General features: G+C 43.0%; 2 protein-coding genes and 1 long non-coding RNA gene across 10 annotated transcripts in view; 2 read left to right on the top strand and 1 right to left on the bottom strand.

Annotated features, from left to right (window-relative positions):
- LOC121906787 (LIM domain only protein 7-like) overlaps positions 1–22877 on the top strand; it is a 49431-nt gene extending 26554 nt beyond the window's left edge. For 2 of the 8 annotated variants that reach the window (XM_042425889.1, XM_042425888.1), the window contains exons 9-30: positions 454–703; positions 5254–5283; positions 6170–6284; positions 7178–7320; positions 7906–8590; positions 9073–9333; positions 9797–9911; positions 10982–11143; positions 12308–12492; positions 12602–12665; positions 12985–13041; positions 14784–14809; positions 15371–15478; positions 16536–16622; positions 17133–17467; positions 17672–17728; positions 18842–18891; positions 19703–19886; positions 20183–20506; positions 21360–21468; positions 21954–22056; positions 22150–22877. In XM_042425889.1, the coding sequence (XP_042281823.1) occupies positions 454–703; positions 5254–5283; positions 6170–6284; positions 7178–7320; positions 7906–8590; positions 9073–9333; positions 9797–9911; positions 10982–11143; positions 12308–12492; positions 12602–12665; positions 12985–13041; positions 14784–14809; positions 15371–15478; positions 16536–16622; positions 17133–17467; positions 17672–17728; positions 18842–18891; positions 19703–19886; positions 20183–20506; positions 21360–21468; positions 21954–22056; positions 22150–22172 (3473 nt within the window). In that variant the 3' untranslated portion in view covers positions 22173–22877. Of the gene's footprint in view, positions 1–453; positions 704–5253; positions 5284–6169; positions 6285–7177; positions 7321–7905; positions 8591–9072; positions 9334–9796; positions 9912–10981; positions 11144–12307; positions 12493–12601; positions 12666–12984; positions 13042–14783; positions 14810–15370; positions 15479–16535; positions 16623–17132; positions 17468–17671; positions 17729–18841; positions 18892–19702; positions 19887–20182; positions 20507–21339; positions 21469–21953; positions 22057–22149 lie in introns of those variants that run through there. The other 6 variants (XM_042425894.1, XM_042425892.1, XM_042425893.1 and 3 more) reach the window with 6 other exon arrangements.
- On the top strand, positions 1394–5247 carry LOC121906789 (LIM domain only protein 7-like). The gene is made up of 3 exons (XM_042425897.1): positions 1394–2113; positions 2464–2610; positions 3088–5247. Exons 1-3 carry the CDS (start codon positions 1764–1766, stop codon positions 3893–3895), a joined length of 1305 nt encoding a protein of 434 aa, XP_042281831.1. The 5' UTR covers positions 1394–1763; the 3' UTR covers positions 3896–5247.
- On the bottom strand, positions 9266–15431 carry LOC121906790. Its single transcript, XR_006098736.1, has 3 exons — positions 15343–15431; positions 9774–9903; positions 9266–9349 (listed from the first exon to the last, which is right to left on the bottom strand). It is a non-coding gene; the product is annotated as an uncharacterized LOC121906790 (long non-coding RNA).
- Positions 22878–23204: the final 327 nt, after the last annotated feature.

Here is a 23204-nt window from a genome sequence, read left to right as displayed (position 1 = left end):
AAAGTGAATATTTTGAGTGAAAACGTACCAAAGTCTCAAAGGAGGGAGAGACGTATCAACACCAAAGCCCATCTGCAAACTTGTATCATGACAGAAGTGTAGTATGCTCTGAGAGAGGGAAGTGTTGGTCAGTACTCCCCCCTACTCCCCACCCCTAGAAGGAACAGTGAGACATTCCACAGCCGTCCACACCGGCTTGTAAATGAGGAGGCCTCCACCCCCTGCATCCCTCTTTTACTCCTCCAAACTCATGCCAGAACACATAACAACCCCCCCATTGGACCTCTTCACTCTTTATTTGGCCTTTTTGCAACTTCCTTCATTCCCCTTATTGGACCTCTGTCCTTTGCTTCTTCTCTTCCTCACTTTTCCCCACTTTTTTCATTCCCCATAACCTGTCTTACACGTGTTTGTCCTCCCTGCTCTCCTGTCCTGTCATCTTCCATGCTCCAGGTTGTTGCAGTGACACTGAGGCAGACTCTGTCTTCAGGATGGCTGAGAACAAGGACTCGCTCAGTTACCGCCGGTCTGTAGTCATCACACCCAAAGTCAGCTCCCAGTTTAACCAGTTCCTGCCCACTAAAGACAAACCCTCAGGCTATGTGCCTGCTCCACTAAGGAAGAAACGGGCTGAGCGCAATGAAGACAACCGGCGCAGCTGGGCCAACACCATGTACACAGAGGAGGAGGGCACTCTTACCAGGTACTGTTAGCACACACCTTGATCTATTTGAAGATGCTGTTTCTGAACTCACCCAATAAATGAAGTCATTATTCCATCTCTCTTAAAAGTAATGCTACAAAAAGTGATCCAGAAGTGCTGGGTTTACACTACAATCCTTGGTTTGTGTGTCAAACACCTGAAATCTACATTGTGGCTGTTTTTAACACTCTCCTCTCCCATTACTGTCGATGTTTGTGATACTGTTGTGATGTCTGCGAATGGTTGATGCTGGTGTGTACTGGTGTTGTGTTTCATTCTGCTGTGTTGTGGAATGACGACCTCAGTGACACAAGGCCTTCCTCTGACTGCTACGGCATCAGTCAAGGATCCCAGAATGCCTTGCCTGCGGCTCATCTACAGTGGGCCTACGAGTATGAAAGTGGCAGTGACTCGGATGCAGACCGACCGGACCCTGATCTTGTTCTGGATGACCTGGCCAGCAGACGCTTCCACAGCCCCTCCCCAGCACCCCCCACCAACTTTGCCATACCCATCAGTCCCCTGGCAGGGGGAAGGGCAGCTGGGGGTCAAAGGGGTCCCTGGCCTAAGGTCAATATGACCCCCAATGTTGCCCCTCAACAGAAGGTGACCTGCCTCAGGTCAGAGAACATGAAACGTGAACCGTGTGACTTTGATGTGCCTGCCTGATGAGAGCGCAAACTAGACCGCTTCTCTTATTCTCAGTTTGCATGGTTAATTGTAACCATGAGCAACATCTCTGGTCGTAGTGTGCTGCCTGCTAACAGTGCTCAGACGTCTTTGCATTTGCTACAGTTTGTTGGTTTCTCTTTGAATTGTTTTGTATTTTAGCTGCAGCACGTCTTTATTTGCCCCTTTTGATTTTAATGAGTTTGGAGGAGTGATTTGAGTTGGCAACCTGACTCCTCAAATCAATTTTTTTGCCTCCTTTAAGGTTTGGTTTTTGGCTTGCATTGGTTTGCCTATACTTGCATCATCTCATTTGAGAGCTGCTGTGCTCAAGGAACATGCTCCTTTCTGCGTGACTGGTGTGCTGTACTTGCTGAAAAATGCTTCTGACATGTGTGATTGGCTGTCTCTCTTGAGCAGCAGCGGCATCAACAGTGGGGAAATGAAGCCCACCCAGCAGGGCTCCGTGAGGGTGGAGCACCGCCGAGCTGTGTCCACCGACAGTCTGTTCAGGGAGATATACGGTGACTCTGAGGAGGATGATGATGAGGTGGGCTATGCTGATCCCATCCAAGATGATCTCTACACCCGCAAGATGGGCATCAAACCCCAGCCTGCTGGGAATGAATCTTATAACAAGTTCTTACCCAAGTTCTGGACGCCCGAAGAAGACATTCACATACAGAAGATCAAACTGGGCTCTCAGAAGAGACCATGGTACAAAAGGATGCAAGGCTTCAGGTGTGTAAGGGCATTAAAATCCAGATGGAATACATAATTTATGTTTTACAGAGTAGCAATCACATAGATTCAATTTATTCCCTGCTTCTTGCACAATCTTTCCTCTCTTTTCTACCTGCCACACTTGATTTTGCTATACTTGAATATTATGCATGCCAGTTTATCCTTTGAGGTCCTAAGATCCAAAATTTGGTGTTCTATCATTCACTGCATTTTTCTGTACACTATCAATTTCTCCCACTTACGTTTCTTTCTCTTTCCCTACCACTGCTTTCTATTATTCCCCCTCTTTACCCTCTCTCTACTTCTGTCCCCTTTTCCTCCGTCCACCCTGCTGTCCTCGGCTGTAGCCGTAAGAAGTCGGGCTCTTCTTCAGATGATTCAGACTATGACATCAGTCCTTGGCTCTCTTCTGCCCCCTCTCCCTCCGGCCCCTCTCCCTCTCACTCGCACACACACGAGGCCTCGGCTCACACCACCCTTGTTGTGGGAAAAAGGTCGATACAGCTGCATGATTGTGACGATGCAGTAATACTCTAGAACATCCAAAATTTCTTAGAGAAATATAATTGGCTCCTGTTGAGGCTGAATTTCTGATGAGATGCTTTCTATTATACTAAGGATAAACACACTGTCAAGTTACCGGAGTTGCCCTAACATGCTTCGTAAAGCAGTTTGCTTGCACTGACCTTAGTGGAAAATAGGCTGTGTCTCAGCATTATTCTATTTTTATTTTTATTGCAGCCTATTCTAGTGAAGACTATATTTTTTTATAGCAACTAGTTGCTATGTAGTGCGGTTTTATTTCATAGCAGTGTATTTGTAAAATCCTGATTTGATCAACATCTGTTTGAATCAAATACCAATATGGCTGCTTGTTGTATCTCTCCTTCCTGTTCTTTCTCTTTGACCCAGTTCACATGCATGCACTTATCACCTTTCTGTCCTTTTCTCTCCTTTTGCCGGCTCTGCAGTCCTAATATCCAACCACTCACTCCCCCTCATCTCCCCAAGATACAGCCCCCTCTGTTAGAGACCCCCCCTCTGGTGTTTGCCCCAGTGGACCCCGCCTCCGGTCCCAAACTGGTCAAAGGTGAGAGGTGGTCCCTCCTTGGGCGCCAAGACCCCCGTGAGCCCCAAGACACCTTTGATTATGAAAGCATTTCTCCCGACCTGGAGAATGATGACATGTTTGCCAGGCGCACCCTGGCCTTCCAGTCCAACATGGACCTGGCTATGATGAAGACTCACCTGTCTCCTAACCGTCGTATCTACACGTCTGAGCCGCAAATCAATATCGTCACCCAGAAACATCTCCACGACAGCACCGAGGAGAGCGATTTCCCTGATATCGAGCAGGACGATGTGGTCTATCGTAAAGAGAAAAGCCAGCAGGCTCAGCAACAACGGCCCCTCTCAGGTGCCCCTGACAACTACGCCCCTATGCCCATCCCAGAGCCCTGGGCTCTGCCTCCTGATCTCAAGGCCAGACTCCTGTGCCCTCCATGTCCTCTGACACAGGAAGCAGCGGCAAATAAAGAGAATCAGATTGAGAAGGAGACACGTCCAAAAACGGATGACATGCTGGTCCGGAAGCTTGGAGTTTGTTCTGATCATAACCAGGGGTCACTGAGAGACCCGTCAGCCAATCAGATGACTCCGTCAGTGCCAACTTCCTGTAGTGAAGGTGACCTGCAGAAATGGCAGGCTATAAGGGAAGCCAGTCAGCTAAGATATAAGAAGAGGCTAATGGTGGAGAGGCTAGCCGCTCTGAAGTTGTAGAAACAGATTGCTGTGACAGTGTCTGTTAGCTTCTCATCACTCTGTAGACATTTTTTGTCTCTCATTTTTTTCTGTGCCATTTCCATCTTGAGATATTCTGTCTGATGTTGAAGTGGTGTAGACTGCATGTTTACCCAGCGTGAGAAGAATTCGTCTGATGGCCACAACAGTCACAGATGGAAGTTTTATTTATTTAAACCTTCTGCATTCACTGCTACAGCAACAACTCTGAACTTCAGCTTGTTTTAAATGTTTTTTGTTTCACTGAAATGAAAGGTCCTATCAAGTCATAGGGCCATTTAGTTAGGTTTTCTGTACAGTGGCGATATGGTATATATATAAATTTAGAATGAAAAACCAGATTGTACATTAAACCTATTGCTGTTGTGTATTTTGAAGTGTGGTTTGTGAACAAAAGAGCATAAATTCTCCTACATCACTGACCGAATTATTGGTACATCATGAGAACTGAACTGAACAGACTTGAATTCTGCATTTTACATTTTCTTTTTGATTTTCCCATCAGACTGAGTTTGCCTGTGAATGGAAAAAAAAATATTCAAGCTTAATAAAGGAAATAAGAGACTATGTTATCTTGTGATGTAATGCATTGAATTGGCCAACTGTTGACCTTTCCTTGCACCTACAGTGACATGGATCTGACCCGAATATAATGTTGTTTTTCTCAGTAAAAAGAACTTCACACTGACATATAAGGCTCAAAGTGCAGCAGCATGAGAGCACGCAAAGGTTCGAGCCTGAGTAATAACCAAATATAACATGCTGACAGTACCAAGAAGTGCAATTAAAGAGACGACATGAAAGCCTATAGAAATTCCCCATAGCTCTGAAGGAAGATGCGACTGGTGTGGACTCCATAGTAACCCAAACACAAATCTGTACTGCAGTGTTTACACATGAACAGACACACACAAGCACACACAAAGCAGCCATTTAACCTGAGTCAAGGCCATCTGGATTTACTTCACTTCCATATGTAAAGCCATGTTGCCAGTGACATCATCCTGGAGTCTCCAGAAAGGCAGCATTGTTTAGAGAAAGATACATGTCTGCACACTTCCCCAGACAACTGTCAGGGCAAGGAAAGGTGATACTGTGCTGTAAGCCTTCTGTATACACACCCTAAGCTCTATCCTCTTCAGGGTACAGGGAAAAACCAGCAGAGTCATGTATTGGCTGGGTTTAGATACATTTGAAGTTCACCACCTGGAGATGAGCAGGTCTCAGAGTCGCTAATCAGCCTCAGGCTCTTAAACAGGACCACTCTCAGGCTCACTATTCAAGGCCAATCTGCAGAAATGTGACTTTGTTGTCTGTGGTTCTCTCTGGTTTCCTAGACAGCGCCAAATGCGAGAGAGTATCGACGGGTGAGTTGATACGGGCTCCCAGGAATGTGGCACGTTTGCGTTTGCTCTGGCCTCTTACAGTCGCTCCCCGCTGCCCTCCTGCTTTTGTGCTGCTGTTCTCACTCTCTAGCTGCTAAATGCTGACACACAACATGGTGTATTGTATGGCACAGGGCCAAGTTCAGGGTGAGGGTGGGAGGGGTGGGGGGGGGTTGGGGGGTGGGGGCGTTCATTGCTTCACAAAGCTCTATTGACAAAATAACAAAGTGAAAAGATTCATACAATAGCAATACGCTGGGTCATCTACCTTAACTGCAGCGTGTCCCAGTGAGAGTTATGACTGAGCAATAAGCACTCTTCATGCTACTGATAGCAATATGAGACGTGTGTAAATCTTTACAGGTAAGTAAAAAGACAGTGCATTTTTCCAAAGGCTGTGAGCTTTGAATAACTTTTTCTTTTTGCATGACAGGGCGGGCTGTGATATATGTTACTAACCCACTGAGCTTCAATTTCCCCCCAGTTTTTTTTTTTGTTTGTTTGTTTTTTTGTGATAGACTCGTGTGCTGTGTTTGCAAACTAACACTCGGTCACAGGTTAAGTGTTTAATCCGTTTTATTGTCAGCATCAGTGTTAAATATATGGATGGGTGATACAAGTTTGAATATATTTGACAATTTGAACATTGGATGATGTTTTTTCTACAGCTTATTTGACACAATGGTAAGAAACAGTGCATGCGTACTTGGAGTACAATTTTTTTTTTAACCTTTGCCTTCTTTTTTTTATACCCTAAAGCTTCGGCCAGGACATACAAACTGAGCATCCCCTCCACCTCTAACTTGATGATGCCCCCTAGTCTTTTTTTTTTTTAAGGTTTTCTCATGTTTACTCTTTCTCTCCACAGGAGCAAATCAACAAACGATATTCTGGCTGAACCCACCGCCGTCCGACAATTTTACACCGAAGAGCTGCAGAAGTATCGTGAGCAGATCAAGGAGAGTGAGGATAAATGGCAGGATGTGAGTATATCTGATATGTGTGCTGCACAGGAATGCTGGAGGATATCTGTTTGTTTCCCACTATTCTTGTTATATGAATCAAGGCAAGCTGATGGCAGAAAGTAGTTATGTTCTACAGGGAACATAACTCCCCAGCACAGATAAGGTTGAGGTGAAAGGTGAGCATATGATCTTTGGGATCTGTGGTATTAGAGTGGCAGGAGGAGAGCAGGTGGTGTGGTTGCAGTCTGTGACCATGGGGTGAAAAGAGAGCTGTTCAGATAGAAGCCAGAGATGGACGTAGACACTGATTGGTGCAGCACTGCCCTCTGGCTATGGACTGTCCTCATTTCCAAATCAGAGTGTTTGTGGCAGGAAGTTTCACATACTGTAAATACTAATAATAAAATGATTGTGATATGTTGTGATGTAATATCTAAGACCCCGATGAAAATATTTGAACTGAATTCATATAAAATTTAACTTTGGTGCAACTTATTTCTGGAAGTGATGCTCCAATTTTAAACACCGTTGATCCCTCATATGTGCTCATTCCTGGGTAGGAAAATAAACAAAAGAGGTATTCACATACAGTATACATTATTGGCTGTGACGGTGGTATGTCTATCTGCAGTCTGATTGGTGTCATGGCAAAATAATGAGTCTTAAAGCGGCATTTAGGTCATACAGTCCCCAATACACGGGGGAGGTGAGCCGGGAGGAGCCTAAAGCACACAAATAGAACACCTTCAAATGTAGCCCTTTCTCTCTCTTTTTTTGTCTTTCTCCTTCTCAACTTCACTCCTGTCTACTGAACAGTTAGCCATGCAACACAACCACGCAGTTTTATCCAGATCTTACTTGAATTGTCATGAAATGATGCACAAGGTGATCTGGTCTTGCTTTCACTGCAGGACTTGAGCAAGTGGAAGAACCGACGCAGGAGTGTCAACTCTGATATAGTGAAGAAGAAAGAGGAAAGGGAGAAGATAGAACAGATCACATTCGGCGGCAGCAACAGAAGGTCCAAGACCTTCAAGGAGATGCAAGAGGAGAGGTAAGGGAAAACACACCTGATGTCTTGATGAAGTTCAGATAAGATAAATGGCACCGACTGTTAAATTTAGTACCATACAATTTCTATTTTTATGTGTAATCTTGTACTTGACTAAAAAGCAACAAACACTGAATTTGTTCCTCTTTTACACAATTTTTTTACCCTCGGAGGGGGATCCTTTGCTTTTCATGACAAGGTAATGAAACAAAATGTATGCATGAGAAGTTCTGTGGTATTAAACACAGAGACTACAGGATTACAGGAGTAAATGAGGAGACTCTCTGTAATTGTGCCTTTAGTCAGTGTGAAAGTGTAATCTAATCATGGCTTACAACCTGCCTCCCCTTTTTGTCCCACCTCTCTCTACCCTCCTCTTTTCAACCTGTGCTCTTCTTTCTACTCTCCTCCCTTTCACTCTCACCCCCCTCATTTCATCTTCGGTACCACCTCTTTGTACTTGTCCCCTTCATCTTCCTGAATTGCATCCCTTTCCATCGCTGTTTTTTATTTTACCCATCACTGTCCACTTTTTTCCTATTTACCTTTTTATCCCATCCCCCTTTTCCTCCTCTGTCCTGTCTACAGAGAAAGTAAAGGAGTGAACAGCATTGGCAGTCGTCTTGGGTCTCTCTCTTACAACGACGAAGACGTATTTGAGACACCTGTCATTTCCCCTCGTACCCGAACCCTTCCTGCCAGGAGCTACACTATTGACACTCCACACTATTTCTCTGACCGCCCTGAGCCTTCTCTGAAAGAGGACAAACCCCCCGCTGCCTCCCCAGCTACTGGCAGAGCCACTAGCCCCCCTCCCATCTCACGGGAAGCTGACATTGTGGACAGTTCTGCCAGGAGTGACACCACAACCACCATCACTCCCATCAGCCGCAGCTCCCCCCACAGCCTGCAGGCTCCAACAGCTGCACCTCCTATGCGGAGGAGTCCTGTCTCAGAACCCACCAGCACAGCCAAGACAGAGGAGACCTCAACCACAGCCTCCTCTCTTCGCTCCATACAAAAGGTGCCGGAGCCAAGGCGCCCATTGTCGGGCACACATACTGAGGCGGAGGCCCCCTCCTTTGGTTCCCTGTACAAACAACCACCACAGCACAGCTCAATGGAACCCAAGCCTCCCGGGGTGTCTCGGGTTTCCGCCTCCCTCCCCAGGAGCTACCAGAGATCGGATAGCGCACGTCTAACCTCAGTTGTCACGCCAAGGCCCTTCGGGACCCAGTCTACCCGCATCACCTCACTTCCCCGGGCCTTTACAGTGAGTACTAGATCGTTCTACATCTAAATACAAACTAAACCTGTGTACGGCATGAGGCTGAAGGACAGTAGAGGGCAGGAGGAGACCGTGTTTGTTGACAGTTAGAAATCCTTGCCTCGTTGATCAGGTACAGTTGAATTTGTTTTGAGTACATCAGAGTTTCCCAAGAGTCCGATCTGATTACTGCGTGAATAATGGATGAAGCTAGTGTTTTTATAACGCTAACTCATCTAGCAGAGCTACTATTTTCAGCCTCCTTCACATTCATTACAGTCGTAGTAAAGGGAAAGTACATCATTTTTAATTATTTCTGGGGAGTAATCTAGGGATTGTCAAGGGAAGATGGTGAATTCTTAAAGTTGACAACACATTCATCAATTGATACCTCCCTATTCTAAGGTCTTTTAGGTTAAAATAGATTATTATTTTAATGATATCAAAGTTCATCTTAAGACTCATTCTCTGCATTCTTTTCCGGATAGATGGATGACTCTAACAAGCGTGTCAACGGCGGCGTCGATGTTTCTAAGAAGACGTCTGTGCCGAGCCGCTATCACCAGTTCATGACCTCTGAGGATGAGGCTCACTCCCAGTCCAGCTCAGCCAACAGCAGTGAGGATGAGGAGGAGCAAGAAGAGACCACAGCAAAAAGTGTCACCTCAACCCAGCATGTGTCACCTGTCCCAGCTGAGGTCAAGAGTGAAGCTCCAGTCAGTCCTGCTCCAGCCAAAGATAGCAGCCAGGTACTCAAATGACCTACTGTTGACAAAAACAGATCAGCTTTTTCTGTTGGCAGCATTGAAGGCTTTGAAAAATAATACATGCATTTGTTAAACAAATTTTATCCAAGACCAAACAATCAAGTCTACTTTTACTATAGCTTTGTGCTCAGTGAACCCTGATGCATCTTTTAAAAATAAATGATTTTTCTTATGTAAAAGTTGCTAAAAAAAAAAAAAAACAGTTTGCTGCACAGCAAAAATGAGAAGTTTAGCAACAGGTTGGCATTTAATCAACAGCCATAAATGATTAATACAAGGATTTGTTTCCAAAAAGCAATCCTGCCAACACACAGACACAACCTAACACGCTGACTCCTCTCCAGAGCGATGGAAAGTCATCACCATTTGTACATTAAACTCTGTCGTGTGTATGTGAGGAGCTGTTGTTCATCTCTACTCACCTGTGTTGATGTTTGGTTTCTAGGAGAGCTACTGTGAGATGCGGATCAGCCTAAACCAGAAGCCCAACAGCAGCAAAGACTTTGGCTTTCAGGCGACCTGGGATTCAACTGGAGTTCGCGTCACATCTATCTATCCAGGTAACAACAGAGAAATTTCAGAGATATGCCTTCAAAGAAAGGGATTTGGATTGTATGGGTGGAGCTTTATTCATCCTCTAAATTTGAAAATGTGTGAAGGTTAGCCAAACTGGCAACCTGAAACACTAACATTCCCAAATATTAAGCCCAGTGGAAAAAGAACAAACAGGCAATGGTCAAAAGCTGACTGATGTGTGTACAGATACAGTACTTTAGTGTTAGAAAGCAGCACACATGCTATGAAATATTTTACAGTCTGACACTGCTGGTTAGTTGTTAGCAGGTTTTCCAGTCCATTGCAGTGGCAGTGCCAGACCTGTGTATGTAGGACAACATTTATCTGGGTCAGATCTGCTGGGCCTGAACCTCTCTTTTTACTGAGATTCCCCTACCTCCACTTTACAGTATCCCATGCATTATAATAACTTATAAGTAATACTTGTAACACACACACACACACACCAAACAAGACATGAGCAGTATTTGTCACCCAAAATATATTGTAAATATGTGCATACAGTTCCATTTTAAATGATACTAGTTAAAAACATAGACTGCCTTTATAAAAAAAACTAGAAATGTTCATGTCAAAAAATTTAAAGGGTAACTCCATCGATTTTACACATCAAAGTCTGTTTACAGGTCTTAAGGAGTACTACTGCATATGTGAAAAAAAGTTGCATAAAGCCTTTTGTGGCTCCAGACGGAGCTGAGTGAAGTTGGTTTATCAGGCTGAAGACCTCTGTAGCCCACTCCTCATCTCTGCTTGAGGCTACATTAGCTGCTACTAGCATAACACACCCAAAACTGTGCGGTCGACTGAGTCGAGTGGCATTGAGGCAATGAAGGAGCCAGGTTTTAATAAGGAAGAAGAATGCATGGAATATGAAAGACAATAACCCTGGTTCTGCTGCATCGATTTTGATCTCTTTCTTTTTTTTATAGGAGTGCAGTGCTAAATTGGAGGAGTGTTTAAAACAATCACTTCATTGCAAGTTTTTTTTGCTCCAATTAATGGAAGAATCAGACACCTTCTCTGCAGCTAATGTCCCGTCCTTTGCCTCATACAGGCAGCCCAGCCGAGATGTGCCAGCTTCAGGCTGGGGATGAGGTGCTGACGGTGAACGGGCACCAGGTGGCAGAAATGAGCTACACAGGCTGGAAGGCTGGCATGGAGGGGGCCCTGCAAGAGGGCAGTCTGGTCATGGACATACGCCGTCATGGGAAGAACAGTGAGTCATCTGGACAGCGTGTGTGTGTGTGTGTGTGTGTGTGTGTGTGTGTGTGTGTGTGTGTGTGTGTGTGTGTGTCATAAGCTACTTTTGGGGACAAATTTCAGACTTAGGACCAGTTAAATTGGGCGGCTTGTCCAACTGGGGACAAAAGCCGTGTCCCTAATTGGGACAAAGCTGATTTTTGGGTCAGTGGTTAAGGTTAGTGTAAGGGTTAGGGTTAGGTAAGTAGTTGTTATGGTTAGGGTAGGAAATGAATGTAAGTTTATGTTATGTCCCCAAAAGAGACCATGATCTGATATGTGTGTTTGTTTGCGTGAGAGCAGGAGATACAAAAGGAATGAGACACTTTAAGGGTTGCATTCCTGGACTGACAGTGCTGCTTACCCTGCTTGCATTGCTAAACAGCTCTGACACTTTAAATTGATCCGTAAACTATTGTGAAATCATCCATGAATGATGACAGCTAAATGGTGAAAGCTCGGTAACTGTGTTTCTGTTCTGAAGAGTGGAGACTGTTATTGTGTTGACCTCAGTGGTTTTAATTTCTACTTTTTTTCTGTGTGCATTTTTCTTTTTCCTGTTTTTGCATATTCTTTCATCCCTCCTTTTCCTGTAATTTCTACTAGTAGTTTCTCCTTTTTTTGTCCTTTTCTGTCTCGTCAGCATTCCTTTCTATCCATGTGGTATTTTCCTTGTGGAGGAACTAACCCAGCTCAGGTCTACGCTCCTCTGAGTGCAACTGTGCTGTTTTCACAGTGTTAGTATAACAGGCTTATTTGTTTCAACGGCGTCAGAATCACCTTACAAAAATAATAAACCACCCAGCGTAGCTCACTTGATCTAACATGCAGTACTTGTTAAAATAGTTTAATGAAGAACTGTGGTTGTGAGCCTGTTGAAACACTGTGTGGATTTGTGGGAGCTTTAATAGGCTACATGGCTAAGGGAAGGTGGTTTCTCTGTCACCCCCTGCTGCTTTCTATAATAACACCGTAACAGCAACCTTGTCCCCTGCTTTATAGTGTTCTCTATGTAAATAGGCAATTCTTTGTCAAATGTTGGGTTTCACATATACAATACTATGATTACGTACACACATGCACAGTGGTTTTAAGTGCAAACACACATCCTATTTTTTGCTATTGCATTGTCTGCGTGCAGACTGGGACAGAGATCAACCTTCCTTGCCATTTAAAAGCCATAAGACCATCAATCTGACCAGTATGGATCATCCGATACTTCTAGGTCCCCCTGACACAAATGCTGTCAACTCCAGCCTGGATTTCACCTCACGCACATCCACAGAAGTTCCACCATCCAAAGAGGCCCCGGCCTACCCAGTTGTCGTGAGTATCCCAGAATCACTCAGGTTGATTCAGGTTTGATCCATTTTTATTTCTGTATTGTTCCTGATGTCTTTTTAATGAATGCACACCCTGCCGTGTCTCCCTGCAGGATGTGGCTTCAAACGGAGTTAATGGCAGTTTCCGCGAGGAGCCAGTGACCATGAGGAACAAAGGTAAAGAGCAGAGTACACAATCAATAAAGGTTATGAAATTGATCTTGATGACTATTTCTGTACTTAATACCAGTAGGTGGTGTCATTTTCTTGACTGAAACAACATGAATAATATTAATGGACATTTACTGTGTTTAAAACACAATGATGTAATAAAACCACCATCAGCACCATTTGATTATGACAGAGCTTAAGCAACATGTAATGTATGTGAAATTCATGGTAATGTGTTAGAAGTATAAGATGGTATCTCCCCTGGTAAAACGTGTTTTTCTCCTCTGTTGTGCCTCACTGTATCCTGTTCTCATCTCTCATGTAGAATCAGAACCCATATCTTTGAAAAACTTAAAACGGAGGTCAGAGTTTTTTGAACAAGGTAAAAAGCACTGATCAAAGCAGGGTGGGGCTCTCAATAATAATGATGGTGTCTGTGTAATTCGGTGGCTGGGTTCTCTGTGCTTTTGTCTTACTGAATTCCTCAGATTTCCAAGGGAGTTTTGCATGTTTTTTTTTTTTTTTGTCTGTCACACCCTCATGTTCAATTGAAATGCAACCTATTATCAATTGATAATGAGCTGTCTGGATTGAAATAAGATTCCTCCATGGCTCTGTTTTGGGGCTGATCCTTTATTTATTTATTTTTTGATGATCTTGTCTGGTGCCAGAGCTTAACCCTTTTGCTGTGCCCCTTCCTCCTTCAGGCTGCTCAGGGTCCAGTGTCAGTGCGCTGGTCTACCTCTGTGGTAAACAGGGTTGAGTGTGCAGTGATGTCCTCACCTTTGCCTTGTGCAACTAGGGAAACTGACATGCTGTTCAAACCAAGAGTCTAGGGAGATTATTGTTCAATGTGGAGCCCATTAAGGAATTCTGCCTTTCAAAGGCAAACAGCAGAAACAGTTCAACAGCTATATAATTTGTAACCTCCCCAACAAACAAAAAAAGTCAGATCTTGCACTCTGTTTGGACAGTCTTAACTAGGATAGTTTATCTGTTCTTACTTTTTTCCCCCTCATCATGATTTGATTTAGCTACTGCTTCATTCATGTGGTTTAACAAACTCAATGACTAAGATGTTGGGCAGGCTAACTTTTACTGCCTGCCCACCAACTATCCGTAAACAGCAGGATCGCAGTCATTGTGGTTTGGTTTTTACCTCGTTTTTGTAGTTCCTGAAAATGTTACTTTTTTTTTAAAGTTAATTTACACATACAGTATCTACAGCATAATAATCTTTATATGGTAAAACAGATGTCAGAAAGTCATATTCTGGTGTTAACTCAGTTTTGACCAAATTGTGTTAAATGTTGCTACTGCGTTTTGACTTTGTAGGGCAGAATTGTCTTTTCACAAACCTTCCTCCAAACCAAACAGATGCTTTTACCTTTATTATTGTAACACAAAAATCACAAAATTTCACAACGTATTGTACTTTTTGTGAAGAAAACCCCCCATGAAATAAGAAAAATGAAATAAAAGTAAATAAAAGCAACATTTTCAGCTCCAAAGGTTGGACAGCATGTCAGATACTCCACCAGCATAACAACCACAAATACAAATCATTCAATTGTGTTGTGTTTGTGGTATTTTTGATGTCCCAGTTTAACACATGGTTACATTTTTCACTTTGCTGCGCATGCTGTTAAAAGCATTCTCGTTGCTCTCCTGGCATGCATGTGTTGAAGTGTCTGTTAGCCTTTCAGACTGGCTGTGCTGTACATGTGTGCATCTTATGCATGCTGCTGATGTGTGTTTTTTTCTTTTCAGTTTGATTGATCTTGCTGTCCTCACAATCTGTTTATTGATTTTCCTATTCAGAACTATTGGGCTGACATCCAATGTAAATGTCTATTAGTGGGTGATCTTGAATTGAGAGAATCAATAAGTCCTATTGGGTGAAATATGACCTTTGTTGAAAACATCAATTACTGTTGTGGTTTTAAATTTCATGTTGAATGATGAATTGGTACTTGACTTAAAAATCAAGTCGAAACTTTAATAAGCCTGTCAGCTTTGTGTTGTTGTGGTATATGGCCTAAAGGTTGACTTGTATATTTATGTTCCATTGCTCTGCCTGTGCATGCCAGAAGTATTGACTGGATGATTTTCTTTCTTTTCAAGGAGGATCAGAGTCTGCAGCACCAGATGTAAGTAGTAGCATTACATAAAGGGCAGCTTTTGTCTCTTTGGTGTTTGCTCTTCTAGCATGCCAACATATTTGAAAGCAGCTACGACAGTTATTACAAAGCCCAGACCAATCATTAAGTATCTCACGCGGGCCTCTTTGGTAGTTCACTTTAGAGACAGGTTTACTCTGCTACTTAAGCCTTTCAGTCACCCAATTACTCGACATAATTGCGGGGGCTTTCATTTTGATGTATCTTTGAAAATGGAGAAGTAAAATACTCGAGAACCTAATGATAAATGGTGTTGTTTTGTTGTATAAACCACTCAACCTGTCATTTTGGGCTGCATAGATTGATGTGACTTGACAACACCAAATGTGAGTAAGAATGTCATACAGAGGTCACTACCTACAAGTATAACAGTAACATTACTTCTAAAAAACAAAGCTTTTTGTTTGTTTTTTTGCTCATCAGCAGCTAACTGCTGTTGCTTCAAGTTTTTAGCTGTTGCCTTAACAGTTTGTAAGACTGAACGTACAAGCCTGTACATTCACCTTGCATGTCTGTCTTCTCTGTCTTCAGATACCTGTTCCTTCAATCACTCCGGCTTCCAGCCGCTGGTCTTGGGACCCAGAGGAGGAGCGCAGAAGACAAGAGAAATGGCAGAAGGAGCAGGAGCGCCTCCTACAGGTACATAAAGTTGCATTCATTTAGTTATAATGTTTTGGTACAATTTACACTCAGTTGCCAGTTTAGTAGGCACACCTAGCTAAAACGAATACAGTCTAAAGAACTGTTGAGAAATTAATGAGGTGAAATCGCCCTTCAAGGTCAATTTTCCAGTGTTCACTGAATTGGAGTAAAAAGGTGGATGATGATGTTTTTATGATAAGCGCATGGTGGATATGATCAAAAGCTTCAGAACAGCTACTAAATGGAGCTTGTGGTGATTGGTTGGTGAACTGCTGTTTCTTAGGTCAAGATTGAACTTTAAACTTCAGCTCTCTAAAACAGTTTCAACAAGAATTATAAAAAATTAACATCTGTAAAGGTACGATTTATTGCAGGGCTGTTGTATTAGACTGCATTAGTTTTAGCTAGGTGACCTAACAAACTGGCAACAGAGTCTGAAGTTTATTAATAAAACTGGAAATACCAAATGAAGCAACCTCACAATTCATTTGATCTTAAATACCCTTCTGGAAATCTGTTCCTTGTCCCATCTGACAATGAGAGGCAGCACAGAGCACTCAAGTGATAGACTAGGATGTCCTCACATCCAGTAGAGACTGCTTCTAATTGGCAAAAAACTTATGGTAGGACAGCGCTCAGACAGCTGGAATTTAAAGCATCTATCAAGTATCCAACTTAAATGTAGTAGTATTCTGTCAAAACATTTTTCTGAGGGTGTATTTCTGGATCAAGATCAAAGGTGTACAAAGAACAGTGCTGATGTAGCCGGGAAGGCTTGTTACTCCTCCAGTCTTATTCCCTGTTGGATAAACGGCCTGATTTCATGATGTGCCAGGGAGACTTCCTGCCCAGGGCAAGCTTCTCTAGGTTTCAGGATGGTTAGATAACATGTAGGCGAGCTTTGAGTTGAAATTATCTGAAAATGATACAGCTATGTATGTGTATGATTTTTTGTTGGGTTGTTTTTCCTTTTTGTTTGTGTGGTTTTGGGGACGGGGGTGACTGTGCATTAAATGGGATGACCTCTGACCTCTCCACCTACCTTTTCATCCAGGAGAAATACAAGCGCGACCAGGAGAAACTGCAGGAGGAGTGGCTCAAGGCTCAGCAAGAGATTACCAAGAGTGGAGACCAACAAGAAGTAAGAAAAGTATTTTATTTTGAATTTATAATGGCCTAATACCTGAAACATCAGCTGGAGAGTATTAAAATGGCACAATAGGTTCTGCCTCATAGCACTAAATTGTTTAAATGTATCCAAAAAGCTTTGATAGTGTTGTTGATTGAGATTGCTGTAATTATTCAGCGATTATGTGGCCAGGCACTGGTATTTCTGGCTTTTAAAACACAGGCTCAATTCACATAACTCAGAGTGAAAGCGAGAGCAGAAGTCTGTCTGGTCATGTGAACATTCACACACACATCACACAACAAGGCTAAGCTTGCTGTAATGTCTTTCCAGCTCATAGTTTTGCAACAAAAACTCCCCTGATTGGAATTTCAAAACTCTTGTTGGTTTGTAACCTCAGAGGAGTTGCTCCATTGTTGTTGCAGTTCCTTCTCAAAGTTAATGGAGGTCAGATTACTTAATGCCATCATGTGTTAGAAAAACTTCCCCTTTTCTCACCTTCCTTGTCTCTGGCAACCACAGAGCCTGGATGTGAACAGCCACAGCATCAGCCCACTCTCGCCCCTCTCTCCCGTCAGCCAGCCCACTCCTCCTCCGTGGGAAGAAGAAGAGAAAAAGAGAAAGGAGGAACAAGAGCGCCAAAGGCAGGCAGAGGAGAAGAGGAGGAGGGAGGAGGAAGAGCGAGAGCTTCAGCATCTCCAGGAGGAGAGGAAGAGGAAAGAAAGGCAGGAGGAGGAGGAGAGGAGGAGGAGGGAGGAAGAAGAGCTGATATGGCAGAGGAGGAGAGAGGAGGAGAGGCAAGAGGAGAGGAGGCGACAGGAAGCTGCAGAGCAGCAGCGCAGAGAGCGGCAGCAGTGGTCAGTAGAGACAGTGATCCTCCTGTAAAACTTTACTCACGTCCTCATCTGTCCTTCACGCTGATAATAACACATTCAAGTGTAAAACATAACATGCTTTACTGTCTGTGCATTAACATAACTCCAACTAACATGTTTGCATGTGCTTTGTCCTCCACCTTTGTGCTGTAACGTTCTCTCTCTGCATACTACCCTTCACTAAAGGGCTGGTAGCTCCAATGCCTTTGCCAATGTCCAGCCTGCACTGTCCTTTGCAGACAGGTTAGTACAGGAGAGAATGTGTATGTGTTTGTCAAACTGCAGCTGCAGTCATACTCCAAAGAAAATGCTTCTCTTCATAGAGCTTATCAGCTAATCGCACTGATAAAACCTAAATCACATACTTTTTATGCAATAAGTTCGCCTCATTACCTATTTTAATGAGTAATAATACACTTAAAACACCTAAATATAAATAATCTTTGCAAAGATAAATAATCTTTGCAACACCAGAATTGCACCAAAGCTGCCAAAGCAATACAAACAATAACCCTGCCAAAACACCAGCCCCGTTGTGTTTTTTTAGCACAAACAAGAACCCTTTGTCACTGAAGGATAATCTTTGAAGCAGGAAATCATGTTTTTCATGTCTTTTGTCATTTTTTTAAACACATTTCCCAGTATTGGCCCATCTTTGCTGTATATCTGACATGCTTGCTGGCTCCATTTAAGCAGAATCGTTCTAACAACATCCCTTTATATAAGCAGTCATGAAATTGGAAGTCCTCCAGCAAGTGGGTTAGGTCTCCAACTGAGATGGGAATTACCTGTGACTGGTCTGCAGTCAGCACTTTCTTAATATAACCATAAAAAGTCGGGTTTCTCTGTGCGGTATTTGGTGTATCAAAATGCTTTTCACTTGAATATTTGGTTGTAAAAAATATCTAGATATATATGAAAAGAGATACTTTAAAGGACCAGTGTGTAGGATTTAGTGGCATCTAGTGGTGAGGTTGCAGATTCAACCCCTCCCCTCACCCCTCTCTTTCAAGCGTGTGCGAAGCATTTCACAAAAACACGAAAAGACCTCTCTAGAGCCAGTGTTTGGTTTGTCTGTTCAGGGCTACTGTAGAAACATGGCAGTGCAACATGGCGAGCTCCATGGAAGGAGACCCGCTCCCTATCTAGATATAAAGGGCTCATTCTAAGCTAACAAAAACACAACAATTCTTATTTTTTAATGGATTATACACACAATGAAAACATACTTATGAATATTATATTCCATTTCTGCCAAGTCCGTTCCGCTCGATGCCACTAAATTCTACACACTGCAAGCATGATTACTGTCTGTTTTTTAATTAGGCACTTACATGTGTTTTGTTCATTTGACAGGGCAAAGTCCAAATCATCTCCCCAGCTGGATGAAGAGCCTCAGAGGAAAGGTCAGTTTAGGTGTTATTATAAGGTCAGCTTTAATTAAGACAGAGGATAGTGCTGACTGTTTTGTGAATGCAATAGTGATAAAGTGTCAAACCAGAAATATTATATCATGTTTTTTAATAAATGACTCCCATGTATGCATGCACGTATATGCGGCCTGTACCCCACTGTAGGTGGGTACATGCAGTCGGGGGGCATGGCTCACTGGCTGCTGCAAGAGCAGAGGAGCATCCGTGACAAACACGCCCAGAGTCAGAGAGCTACATCAGAGCTGGAGATGGAGAGGAGAAACATCCTCAATGCCATGAGATACAGACAACCAGAGAGAGGTGGGCTCTGCCCCTGACGCTCCGCCTCTCCGTTCAATCGAAGTCAATCTGCTCATTATGAGCACTTTAATCAACTGATTAGTCAATTATTTCATTAAATCAAAACTTAAAGCTGTTTGATTAACAGTTGACCAGCCAAATGCTAAATCAATCAGTCAGCTGACCAGAAAATTACATACAGCAAAAACTATTAACTTATTGATTTCAGTGTGATTTGTGTCAGGTTGCATCTGAAAGAACCTTTTTCTTTTTCTTTTTGTTTAGAACAACTTTCTTATCACAGGCTGCAGCAGACCCTTCTGATAATAAGACATAATCGAACCCGACTTGTGAAACACTGTTTCTACATCATCACAGTCTCATTCTCTCTATCTCATTTTTCCAGTTTCTCTGCCCGTTGCCGGTCGTGATCTATTTATGACATCCCAGACACTTTTCATTTCACCCAGCATGTTTCGTTTTTATCTCTCCTCTCTGAATGTAGCGACGAGTGGTGGAGTGGGTGAGATGTCGGGTCAGCAGCCCGTGTCGCAGGCCGAGCTGGAGCGGCAGCAGATCCTAAACGAGATGAAGAAGAAGACTCCGCTGCTGACGGACAGCAGCTGGATCCGCCAGCGCGCCGTCAACCCTGCCACCAACAAGGAGTCCAACGTGCCATACATGCGCAGGTACACGTACTTCCCAACGTACATACTCAAAAGGACAAAGTCACACAGAGGGTGACTCGCATCTCTGTTGTGTGATGGTGGTGCAGGGTTCACTAATGCAATGGTGGTTGGCTTAATAGACTCACTAATATCCTGTGACTTTAATCTGGCTACCAGTCTGACTTTGCCTCGGCAAATTTGCTTGTACCATTAATATATATATTTTTTAATACAAAAACTGATACAGCTGGTAGCCAGACGGTTTAAATGCCTCAACTAACCAGCTAACATAGGTGTGGCGTGGGTTGGCTTTGCAGAGGCGAGTCTCTTGACAACTTGGACACATCCTACAACTCCTGGCGCTCATCATGGACACCCAGGAGCAACTCTCAAATCCCAAACTACTCTCGGCCTCACTCTGCCCTCTCCGGCAGTACTTCCTTTTATGGTGGCGGGTCAGGTGGGCGGCCCAGCTCCGCCATTCTGCCCTCTTCCTACTCCATGGGCTCCCTCCGAGGCAGGGCAGGAACCCCCTCATCCCCCTGGTCCCATCAGTCGCCTTCCCTCTCACCCTCCTCTATTTCACCCACCACCTCTCCAGAGCCTACATCTGAGGCTGGTGGCCCTCAGCAGCAGACCAGGTAAAATTAACAGCGCTGCTTAACATGCCAAACATGCTGCGTCTGACACCTCACTGGTATACTGGGTGGAACAATCATTGTCAGGGTGGTGATGTGGTCAACTATAACTCTGGATTGGGAGTGGTAATGTTTCTTTCACTTGTTATTCTTTGGAAGTTACTCTATTATGCTGTTGCATATGATATTTGTGTTTTATGTGACTTGCTCCATCCATTCACCCTTCATTCCAGGCCAAATAGGTTACACTTTTTCATACTTTTACACTTTTACACACTGTTTTACTTTCATACAGATTCCCTGTTTAATTACACTTAACACAGTATTTTTTTGAGTTTGTGTGTGTTTTTTTGGTTCATGTGTTGTGAAGGCTCAGCCTGGAACACATATTTTCATATCATTGTTGCTTGAGATTTTTTTCTTATCAGGCAAAAAAAAACTACACTAAAACCAATTAAAACACAACAAACGTATGAGCAATAACATTATTAAAAATTTTACATAATGTTTGTATGGAGCTATTGTCATCAGAGATTTTCTGTCATTTCAGCAATAGACAACCAATAATTATAAAAAATAAAACAAATTTCCAATAATTGGCCCATATTCAAGGGAAATACTTTTAAAAAGCCAATATTGGCCAGATGTTTTCAGTAAAAAACAACCACATCAGCCTGACCCTAGTGTATTCCGGTGTGAATATGTGTGTGTGTGTGTGTGTGTGTGTGTGTGTGTGTGTGTGTGTGTGTGTGTGTGTGTGTGTGTGTGTGTGTGTGTGTGCGTGTGTTTGCATTCATACATGCGTCATGCATGTATGCTTGGCTCTCAAATCACAGCTGTGCATTCTGCAATCCAGGTCAGTGAGTGGCAAGAAAATCTGTACATTCTGTGACACCCCGCTGGGAAAGGGAGCAGCCATGATCATCGAGTCCCTTGGGCTCTGTTATCATTTGGGCTGTTTTAAGGTGAGAGTTCAGCTCCTGTCGGCCCGGAGCACAATGGCAGAACACCTCGGCCAATAACAACTAAACTAGATCATTCCAGACTCTTTCTTTTATCACTAACCAACTAAATAAGATTGGATCTTAAGGTCCTGATCCCTTTAGCAGCAAAGTAGATTTTCTGTGATGCCAACAAGATCTTTATTTGTGCCAAAACCTGCAAGCCAAACTAATCAACCCCTTACTTTGTTTCTTTCTACCATCCTTAATTCTGGCTGATTCATCCTGGAACTTTAGTCTTCACTTGAGTGTGGTCTCCTGCATCTGAACAATGATCCTCCCCACTGTACCCAGTCTTTGTCTGTGTCCTCCCTTCATTTTTCTCTTTCTTTACATAGAGTCAAGGGCCTTCATTCTGTCTATCCTCATTACTACTATTGTGGCAGTTTTTGGGTTTGTTTTCACCAGCTGAGTAGCTCTTTAACTTTTCCCTTTCTTAAACCCTTCAGTGTATTGACTGCAAGTCTGACCTTGGAGGATCAGAAGCCGGGGCTGAAGTCAGAATACGACACAAGCAGCTCTACTGTAACTCCTGCTACATGCGATTCAAAAGTGAGTTCTTGATCCAGCTGATCGGCACACGGATGTGTTGTTTGTTTTTTTTGGCTTTCTTCTAATGTAATGTTGCTGTTTGTTTTCTTTTAGCTGGCCAGCCAACATCCATGTGATGTGACTGTACTCCAGCAGATTGATGAAGAGACTACTTGTGACAACAACCCGTGAACATTGAAGTGAACATTGAAGCCATAGCAAATAGCTGGGACTCCCAACTTTGGACACACTTCCATTTATGATTCTTAAAAAACCGTTTGACTTGCTGATCATTTCTGTTTTTACAGTGTGTGATTGAGAGGGTAAGCTTGCAAGGAAGTTTTTCTCTAATGTGTTTATATCATATTAAGTATTACAGTTGTACAGTGTAAGGGTTCTGCATGCACCAGAGATTTCAATATTTTAGCCATGAAACTAGTCAAGCATTAAATTGCCTATACTATTACAGAGGCAGATCTTTCCAATGACCTTCACTGAGGCAGATTTTAGAGATACTGGGAGAAGTATCTAGGATCATCTCCTCTTATTCATGCTTCTTTTCCTGCAAGTCTTGCAATATTAACACGTTTGTTGTCCAAGGTATTCTTATAATGTCTATGTGCCTTTTTGTTTGTAAGAGGGAGAAGAAATTAAGATCATTAGTAGTCTTTCAAAATGTATTTAAAAAAAAAAAAACATCTGCTTGGATATCACTTGTCTGGAGTTTTCGCTTATAGATGGAAGATTGTACACATAAGCAAGTTTCCATGTGAAGAATATATCATTAAGGAATGGAATTGAGGCAAACAGTAACATTTGTAAATAAAATGGCTAAATGCTCATCTTGTGTGTTGTTGTTTACTTTTTTTTTTTTTTTTTTTACAGTGAAATTGCATAAGTCTTTGCAATGATATTCCAGTATATGATGCAAGGTATTCCCTGCCTCTGTAATCAGGAATCATTATACTCATCGCTCTCTGTCGGTCCCTCTATTTCTCTGTAGCGCCACAGTCATACTGAAAGGAATTTCAATGAGCTTTTGTGCAAAAGTTCAGAGGACCTGCCTGCTTTGTGTTCTCCAAAGCCAATTTGTCATGCATATTTCATTCAGTGCGCATGCATTACATTTGATTACACTTTGATAAGCTATTTTCTTAATATATTCTGTC

This window comes from Thunnus maccoyii, chromosome 11, assembly GCF_910596095.1.
Source record: "Thunnus maccoyii chromosome 11, fThuMac1.1, whole genome shotgun sequence".
In the NCBI taxonomy this organism is placed as follows: Eukaryota; Metazoa; Chordata; class Actinopteri; order Scombriformes; family Scombridae; genus Thunnus; species Thunnus maccoyii.
The sequence above is the reverse complement of the archived record's forward strand: the minus strand, read 5'-3'. Positions and strand labels throughout refer to the sequence as shown.